General features: G+C 52.3%; 2 protein-coding genes across 3 annotated transcripts in view; both read right to left on the bottom strand.

Moving 5' to 3' along the window:
- The window catches only part of Tbx10 (T-box transcription factor 10), a 7,559-nt gene extending 1,956 nt beyond the window's left edge, over positions 1 to 5,603 (bottom strand). Inside the window, exons 1-5 of the mRNA XM_031389127.1 lie at positions 5,249 to 5,603; positions 1,639 to 1,906; positions 1,461 to 1,562; positions 983 to 1,154; positions 229 to 384 (exon numbers count right to left, since the gene is read on the bottom strand). Coding sequence (XP_031244987.1) covers positions 229 to 384; positions 983 to 1,154; positions 1,461 to 1,562; positions 1,639 to 1,906; positions 5,249 to 5,255 — 705 coding nt within the window. The 5' untranslated portion in view covers positions 5,256 to 5,603. The remainder of the gene's footprint in view (positions 1 to 228; positions 385 to 982; positions 1,155 to 1,460; positions 1,563 to 1,638; positions 1,907 to 5,248) is intronic.
- A 2,425-nt stretch (positions 5,604 to 8,028) lies between these two features.
- The window catches only part of Acy3 (aminoacylase 3), a 3,545-nt gene continuing 2,847 nt past the window's right edge, over positions 8,029 to 8,726 (bottom strand). For both annotated transcript variants that reach the window (XM_031384691.1, XM_031384692.1), the window contains exon 7: positions 8,029 to 8,380. In XM_031384691.1, the coding sequence (XP_031240551.1) occupies positions 8,165 to 8,380 (216 nt within the window). In that variant the 3' untranslated portion in view covers positions 8,029 to 8,164. The remainder of the gene's footprint in view (positions 8,381 to 8,726) is intronic.

Raw genomic sequence — 8,726 nt, 5'->3', positions numbered from 1 at the left:
GTTCTGATAGGCTGTCCCACACGATGGTTCTGATAGGCTGACCCACCCGTTCTGATAGGCTGTCCCACCCGGTGGTTCTGATAGGCTGACCCACCCGTTCTGATAGGCTGTCCCACCCAGTGGTTCTGATAGGCCGACACACCCGGTGGTTCTGGTTGATAGGCCGACCCACCCGGTGGTTCTGATTGATAGGCCGACCCACCCGGTGGTTCTGATAGGCCGACCCACCCGGTGGTTCTGATAGGCTGTCACTGCTGTGAACTGGGTCTCGGTGAAGACAAAGGACTTGAAGTTTTCCTGGGCGTAGCGGGCGCTGTCCTTGCGTGGGTCCACGAAGACCACGTGGAAACGGGGCTGATAACGATGCATGGAGTTGAGAATGATCTGCAGGGGGGTGGGAGCCGAGTGCAGGGGTGGAGCTGGTGCACCCCACCCCACCCCCAGCCCAAGACTCTTTTACCCTCTTCTTGCCCATTGTCCACCCGCAGCTTTGCCTTCAGAACTATGTAGAACCTGACCATCACCTTGCAGCAGCCCTGGTCGTCTTTCACCCGATCTCCTCAGCTGCCTCCTGACTGGCCTCCCTGCCTCCTCACCTTGTCCTTATGCCCATTCTCCACACAACAGCCGGGCAAGACACTTCACCTGCTCTAACCCCCTATAGCTTCTGCCCACAGAGAGGTAAAGCCTGGGTTCTCACTTCAGGCACTTGGCCCTGTGGGACTACCTACCCACCGCTGTCCTTGTCCAGCCCCACTGGGAGTCTCCTTGTGGTCTCTCAACTCCATGTTTTCTGGCCTCAGGACCTTTGCTCAGGCTGTCCCCTAGGCTTCACACTGCTTCCCCTCTCACTTCCTCTTCCTCCCTCTCTAGACATCCATGCAAATAAGACACCAGCCCTGCCAGCTCTCACAATCCCAGTCCCACCCTGTTACAACTGGCTCAGCCCTTCCTTGTGATGGCCCAGTGGTTTGTGCCTCACGTGGCCATTGTCGTCCATCAGGTTGTTGGTCAGCTTGAGTTTGTCAAAGGACACGATCTGCCGCATCCACTGGGCACCCTTGGCTGGCGAGTCAGGGTGGAAGTGCACTCTGCCAGGCGTGGCAGGGTCGGCCTTGCCCGCCACCAACCAGGCAGAACTGTGGAAGGCATACCTGGAGGAGTAGAGTGAGAGGTCAGGGGCTGTCCCTGCCCTACTCAGTGCCATGTCTAACCAAGGTGATAGTGAAAGACACTGATCCCACCTCTGTCAGGTTCAGTCCACCTGGTGGGCATTGTTTGTTTTTTAATTGCGTATGCCTCAGGCTAGCCCATTCCATCTTTCTTCCGCATAAGATCTGTTGCTCTAAGCTGCGCCCCCCCCCCCATGGCATGGACTCAGAAAGGCTCCACCTCACCCTGTCTGCCCTTAGGGTCAAGTTTCTGTTCTCAGCACTCTTGCTCCCTTGCCAGGTCCTGACCTGTATCTCTTGTCATCCAGCGGGATAAAGTCCATGAGCAGAGCATAGTCGGCCAGCGTGTCCATGCCTAAGATCTTCACCTGGAAGGTTGGGAACATCCTCCTATGGGAAGGAGTTGCTCAGCCTGGCTGGGCCCCTACCCCAGCCCCTGCCCAGCCCCCACTCTCCATGCCCACACCTGCCCGCTTTGGTGACAATCATCTCTGTGCCCAGCTGGTTGAATTCTTCCCACAGTGGCTTCATCTCCAGCTGCACCATCACGCTGGATACACGTGGGTTCTTAGGGCCCTGCCCAGTGGCCTCTGCCATGGCTTGGGCTTCTGAGGACATGGTGCAGGAACCTGAGGGGAATGGTGTCCCCAGCCGGGGATCCCAGCCGGTGCTGGTCACAGGAGGGGGATAGGTCTCTGGAGGAGCAAGCACCCCAAGGCCAGCAGACAGGAAGACTGTGGAGAGAGGATGAATCTGAATCCTGGCCTTATCAGGCCGACTTCGACTCGCTGCCTGTTCAGCCTCATCTTTCAGGGTGTGCCCGTGTCCCTCTTCCTCTGGAAAGCCCCCTGGCTTCCAGACTTCTGTCCCCAGGATTGTCAGCCAACATCACTCCACAGTCAGTTACTGTGACCTTTTCATCTTTAGTTTTTCCCTGAGACATGGTCTCATGTAGCCCAGGCTGGCCTCAAACTCATTATGTAACAAAGATATCCTTGAACTTCTGATCCTCTTGCCTCTACCTCCCAGGGCCTAGGGTAACAGGCATGTGTCACCACAACTATTTGAGTAGGAGTGTTGAAGCTTGGTGATAATTTGGTATCCAAGGCTGGCCACAGCTGGAGGAAATCCTCCTGCCTTTGTATTTCAAGTGTTAGGATTACAGTCACTGTGCCTAATTTAAAGTCTTTCCCTAGCAAGATCCTGGAGGGTAGAGACAAGCAGCTACATGGCCTTGGGCAAATTGTTTCACCTCTTGGATCCCCAGTTTCCCCATCTCAGAGGACAGACAGCATTGGTGAGAGCAGAGTGTAGCACACAGGAGGCTCTTCACAGGAGGCATGTTTATATAGATGGTGTGCATGCAAGGGGGTAGGAAGTGTGATAGGACCTCATGAAGCTCCGTGGAGCCCCAGCCACCCAGTGCTGTTTGATAAGATGGAGGCTGAAGGGAGCTCAGATCATACAAATTATCTTCCCTAGACCCTGAAATCTGAGTCATACCCCCAGCCAAACCTTTACATTGTGGCTAGAGTATGCATAATGTAAAATTTACCAGGTTAACAATGTTTACACATACAGCTCATGGCATTAGGACCTTTGAGGCTGTGTATGCTCCCCCTCCCTATTCTTCACAGTCTTGGTCATAATTTGCAACACAAGCCTTGGCCAAAAGCTTCTAAAAGCTCCAGTCCCTTATTTAAATAAAGATACTTGGGCTGTGAGATGGCTCAGCAGCCAAACCTGAATACCTGGTTCAATTCCTAGGACCGACATGATGGAAGGAGAGAACCTACTTTGCTTATCCTCTGATTTTTTTTTTTTTTTTTTTTTTTTGGTTTTTCGAAACAGGGTTTCTCTGTATAGCCCTGGCTGTCCTGGAACTCACTCTGTAGACCAGGCTGGCCTTGAACACAGAAATCTGCCTGCCTCTGCCTCCCAAGTGCTGGGATTAAAGGTGTGTACCACCACTGCCCGGCATCCTCTGACTTCTGTGTGCACACACACTGGACTAGTTTACTGTCTCTTGCTCTAGTAAACACGACTGAAAACATGTAGGGGAAGAAAGGGTTCATTTGGCTTACAGGTCTCAGGCCTTCATTGAGGGAAGTCTGGCAGGAGCTCAAGCAGGAGCTTGGAGTCAGGAGCTGATGCAGAGGTCATGGAAGATCCTGCTTACTGGATTTCTCCTCGTGGCTTGTTCTGCTTGCTTTGTTACATGACCTAGGACCACCTGCCCAGGGGTGGCATGGCACACCAGTGGGCTGCATCCTCCACATCAATCACCAATCAAGAAAGTGCCCTGTAGGCATGCTCACAGGCCAATCTGATGCAAGCAATCCCTCGGGTGAGGTTCCCACTTCCAAAATGACTGGTTAGTGTGAAGTGAACAACTAACCAGCAAAAAATAAATAAATATTAACAAAATAATGACACCCACCCCCAGCTGGGGACACAACTCAGTTGGCAGATTGCTTGCCTACTGTACACAAAATGCTGGGCTCAGTTCCCATCATGACATTAAAAATATACACAACGTGGTGGCACATGTTTGTAATGCCAGCACTTGAGAGATAGAAGAAAGAGGATCAGAAGTTCAAGACTTATCCCCACTGCATAGTGAGTTGAGGCTAGCCTGGGCTACATGAGACCCTGTCTCAGACATATATTAAAGAAGAAGGAAAAGAAATTTAACAAGTAAACGGAATGGATAAGACTCTGATACAAAACCCACAAACAAACAAAAAAAAGTACTAGTTTCAGTAAGACACCGCCAGCCAGCTGTCAAGATGACTGTTAGGACAAGAAAAGAATCTAGGATTTAACAAGTGTGAGTGAGGTTATGGAGTAATTGGAATACTGGGGTTGGTGGGAATTTAAAACAGTGCAGCCTTCGCAGATCAGAGGTTCCTTACAAAACTAAACAAAGAATCATTAAAGTAGGAACCCAAGTGCAGGTGTTTGCTCAGGGCAGAACTGCTGCAACAGCCAAAAGGCAGAAACAATCGAGTGTCCACTGATAGATGAGTAGGTAAAGGATGTAGTCCACAATGGAATACTATTCATCCTCCAAAAGAAAGGGCTTTCTGATGCAGTGGGGAGAGACCATGAGAACATTCTGCTATGTGAGATAGAATAGAAGCACAAGGCAGGTCTGTATAATTCTATTCACAGAAGGTAAAAAAAAAAAATACATAAACACAGAAAGTGGTAGTTTCCAGGTCAGGCAGAGGATAAACTGTTCAGTGGGGCAGAAAGTTTCAGCTTTATAAGATGAAAAAAGAAAAAAAAAGTAAGCAGATTGTGGTGAGGGGTACACAGCCATGAATCTCCTAATGTCATGAGCTATATGGTTAAACATAGTCAACACGGTAAATTTTCTATTACCTCTACTCATTATGGTTTAAAGGTGCTGCTGGGGTATAGCTCAGCAGCAGAGCACTTGCCTAGCATGCATGGGGATTTGTTTTCAATGCCCAGCACTGGATTTTAAAGAAGGTTATTTTGGGCCAGATGTGGTACACATCTGTGCTCCCAATGCTTGGAAACTGAAGTCACCCTTAGCGACATATGACTTTGGTAAGACTCAGCTACATGAGACCCCTGTTCAGAATGCAAAAACCCAAAAATCTGTGGAGAACCTTCCAGTAAGGGGCTGAGGGTGGGAGGATCTGCGGAATTTGTTGTGGCCAGGAGTGAGGAGGCAAGGTCTCTATTCCCAGCAGTGCTCCTGGTAAGCAGGAGCAAAGATCACTGCTGGACATGTGGGAGCTGGAGAGGTCTCTCCACAGGCTGAATGGGTGTAGTGGAAGCCAGATGACATGAGTCTCTGACCCCTGCAAACATTCTGTGGCTATCCCACCCCCACCATGCACACCCACATGCATATGTGTGCAGAAATACATGCATGCAATAATTATAAATAATAAAGAGACAGGTGGCTGGAGGTGTCTTATATCTAGCCTGACACCAGGTAGGCAGTGCCACTGGACTACTTGCAGAGCATGTGCGGACAAGGTTTGTGCCATGTCTTCTGCAGCCCTGACTCACACCTGTGAGCCTGAACCCATACTTACCTGCCATGTGGACAGGCGGACCTAAGCTCAGGCTAGGCTGCAGCGTCACCCGGGGAGGGGTAGCCAGTGAGTGACACTGGGTTGGCTCCTGTGCTCAGCAGCACACCTCACTCTCAAGCATGCACCCGTCCCCAGTTCTCAGTACTTCCCTCCTTGGTCGTCCTCTGTCTGAATCTCTAGCTGAGGCTTTTCTTCCTGAGCTGGACACTTGGTTGGATGTTAATAAAGGCCAGCTCGGGGATGTCCTGGTGGGTGTCTCCAAACCACCTCTGACTGGAGTGTCTGGAGCTGGGCCACTGGCTGGGTTTGGCTCTGGAGGCAGGCTCATGTGGAAGTGGGCAGGTGGGAAGGCTGTGACGTTGCAGAACTCCCCCTCTCCTCTCCTGGCCCTCGATTCCTTCTCCAGCTAAGAGGCCCCCAGCTATTCCTGATCAATGGGCCCCAGTGCAGGTGGGGGCAGGGTGTCATCTTGAGGACAGCTTGGTGTCCACAGGGGCTGGGCTCTGCCTAGATAGAAGGGCTGACAGGGAGGCAGCAGATGTGGGCTAAGTGCAGAGGTGGTGCCCTCTCTCCTCGCCTAAGACCCCAGCCTACTGGTACTGTCCCCACAAGCTTACAGCTTGTCCCTGCAATGGACAGGCGGGAAACACGAGAGAGGCAGGGAGAGCTCCAGATTGGGTGGTAAGATATTCAGATTCTCCTGCCAGTCCAGTGCCTCAGTGTCCCTGACTTCAGTGAACAATCTCTCTGCCTGTGATGGTCCAGCCTTAGCTGAAGAGCAGCACAGCATGGGTCATCCCTCACATGATGATCACCTGTCATCTCTATTAGGTAGACTGAGGCAAGCTGAGCACCTGCTGTGCACACTGGTCCCTCTCCAGCCTTGCCAGGCACCTCCTCCAAGCTTCCCCATCTGTTCCGAGGAAACCTAGTCACCACCCAGAGGCTGGGCTTCCTCTAAGCCCACGCTCCCTTCAATGAGAGCATCCCTTGACTAGTGGCCTGTACTTATCAGCCCACCAGGCCAGGCTACCTCAGCCCACCCTGGGAGGGAGTATCCAGACCTCCGCAGAGTCTGGTGCTAGGAGGCTGTGTTCATAGATGCCATGGTCTTTGCCAGGGGCAAACAGGGACAGGACCTAAGCCATGGCTGGAGGGGTGCTTTTCTCTGAGTGTAACACTTGGGGCACAGGCTAGATAGACCTACCTCTCCCTGCCATTTATTCAATGCCCCTCAGCCCCAGACTCCAGACTAAAGCTGGAGGCCTGTGGGTGCGTGTGCGCACACACACACACACACACACACACACACACACACTGGGGATGCTGAGGGAGGCAGTTGGGAGGATTCCACCCACACTGCACAGATCCATACTCCACTGGACACTAACATTGGCTTTGGTGCTCTCAGCCAGGCAAGAAAGGGGTGCTGTCTGCAAGTCAAAGGGTGCCAGCCAGCATTTCCCAGGGCCCTCCAGTGAAGTGTGCCCCAGAATTCAGTGTAGTGGGTGGGAAGTAGGAGAGAAAAGGAGAGGTTTGAGGATCCTGTCCCAGTCTTAGCAGCTCCTCCTCAGCCCAGATTCTCAGAAATGGGCCAGCCTGGATTCTGCTGGGCCTTGACGAGTGTGTGTGTGTGTGTGTGTGTGTATGCACACACATGCCTTCCTTTGATACATGTAATGGGAAACACACACATATGAGTATAAACATGCTAACTCACATGCCTACATGTACACGCATGAACTCAAAGGCTTATCTACGACAGGACAGTGGGTGGGGCTTCTGTATGTGTGTAGTCTCATAGCTAGGACCCTCAGCCCAGTACATGAACGCATGCACACTGTGCAGGGTGCACACTGTGCAGGGTGCACACTGTGCAAGGCAGGCCACCTGCAGCCCTCCCTCCTGCCCCAGGCTCCTGCTGGCCCCACTGCCCTCTCATCCATCTTGCCTGCCAGCTGCTCCCTGGTGCACCCATATCCTTCACACCTTCTCATCTCACAGCTCAATACCAGGAGGCAGCGTGGCAGCCATGGCCGCAGGGAGATGAATGAGCCAGGCAGACTGCAGAGGCTCAGAGAGTTCAGCTGTGGGAGGAAAGAGCTCCTGGCCCTGGATCCTGACCTTTCCTGAGTAGTTTGCAAGGCTGTCCCTGCCCAGCAGGGCAGCTGGTTGAGGATTAAGGGACACCACTGGGACCTTTCACTGATCCCCTCATGCTGGTGGGGGTGGGGGTGAAGGGACCTTGACTTCGCCCTTGGGCTTCCTTCTGCCCCAACCTAGGCTATCTCCTGCCAGTGCCCTTGCAGCTGGGCAGCTGTCCTGGGTGTACCTCGTCTGCATCCCAACTCCCCTGAGCCTGGAAATTCACATCTGGGCCATGTACCTAGCTATGCAGATTGCCTCAAAAGAACACTGCAGGCCCAGGACTCTTGGGACCACACACATACTATAAGAGCACAGGTAGGCACAAACCTGGGCAAGCACATTTACATGGGCACATGCCAGTAGGGTGCTGGGGACCTCCTGGCCGGGCTCCTTGAAGTCCATTTCCAGATTTTCCTTTATATATAGGATCCACATATAGAATCTCTCTTTATCCCCGGGATGTGTGTGGCCAAATGCAGGCACAGAGATGGCTATCACTGGCCCCAGATCCTAGTTTTCCCTTCAGTATGCTCACATGTAAAGGTCCATGCATGATCCTGTGGGCATCCCTCCCCTCCTCCATCCACCTCCCTAGTCAAAGCCCAAGCTGGGCAAAGAACAAGAGCTATGAATTTTTGGGCAGTTTCTTTTATATCATGAGATCAGTTGTCTGGAAAGGGATATGATGTCCAGAGTGAGATAGGGGACCCTGGACTTGGGACCCATTGTTCAGATAGGGAAACTGAGGTCAGGCAGGAATGCCTTGGGTTAGGGAGTCTGGGTGGTATGGGGGGTTAACCCTGGCAGGGCAGGCACTGTGACCCGGATCTTCTCAGCCTTCAGGAAAGCCACGTGCTTCTCGTAGTAGGCAGCCTCATTAATGAACACAGGGTACACAATGGAGTCCCCCTCATACAGTACATCCTCTCCGCTGAACAGCTTGAAGATGGGTTCACCAGGACTCAGTGGCTCAAAGTCATGGTCCTGGGAGAAGAGCCAAGGTCAAGGTTGCTGAGGCCATGACCTCTGCCCCCATGTCACCCCACCCCCCAGGAGGGAGTAACCCTACCCTTGCCAAGGAGCACTGCTTAGAGACAAAGATTAGCTCTGAAGAATGTCACCATGGTGAGTTTGCTTTTTCAAGAACATCGTGGTGTGTCCTATGCAAATTAAATGGCTATGATATCATCAAGAAGTACTCTCAGCCGGGCAGTGGTGGTGCACGCCTTTGATCCTAGCACTTGGGAGGCAGAGGCAGGCGTATTTCTGAGTTCAAGGCCAGCCTGGTCTACAGAGTGAGTTCTAGGACAGCCAGGGCTATACAGAGAAA

This window comes from Mastomys coucha, unplaced genomic scaffold (assembly GCF_008632895.1).
Source record: "Mastomys coucha isolate ucsf_1 unplaced genomic scaffold, UCSF_Mcou_1 pScaffold21, whole genome shotgun sequence".
NCBI classification, from domain to species: Eukaryota; Metazoa; Chordata; class Mammalia; order Rodentia; family Muridae; genus Mastomys; species Mastomys coucha.
This window is presented reverse-complemented; position numbering and strand designations above follow the sequence as displayed.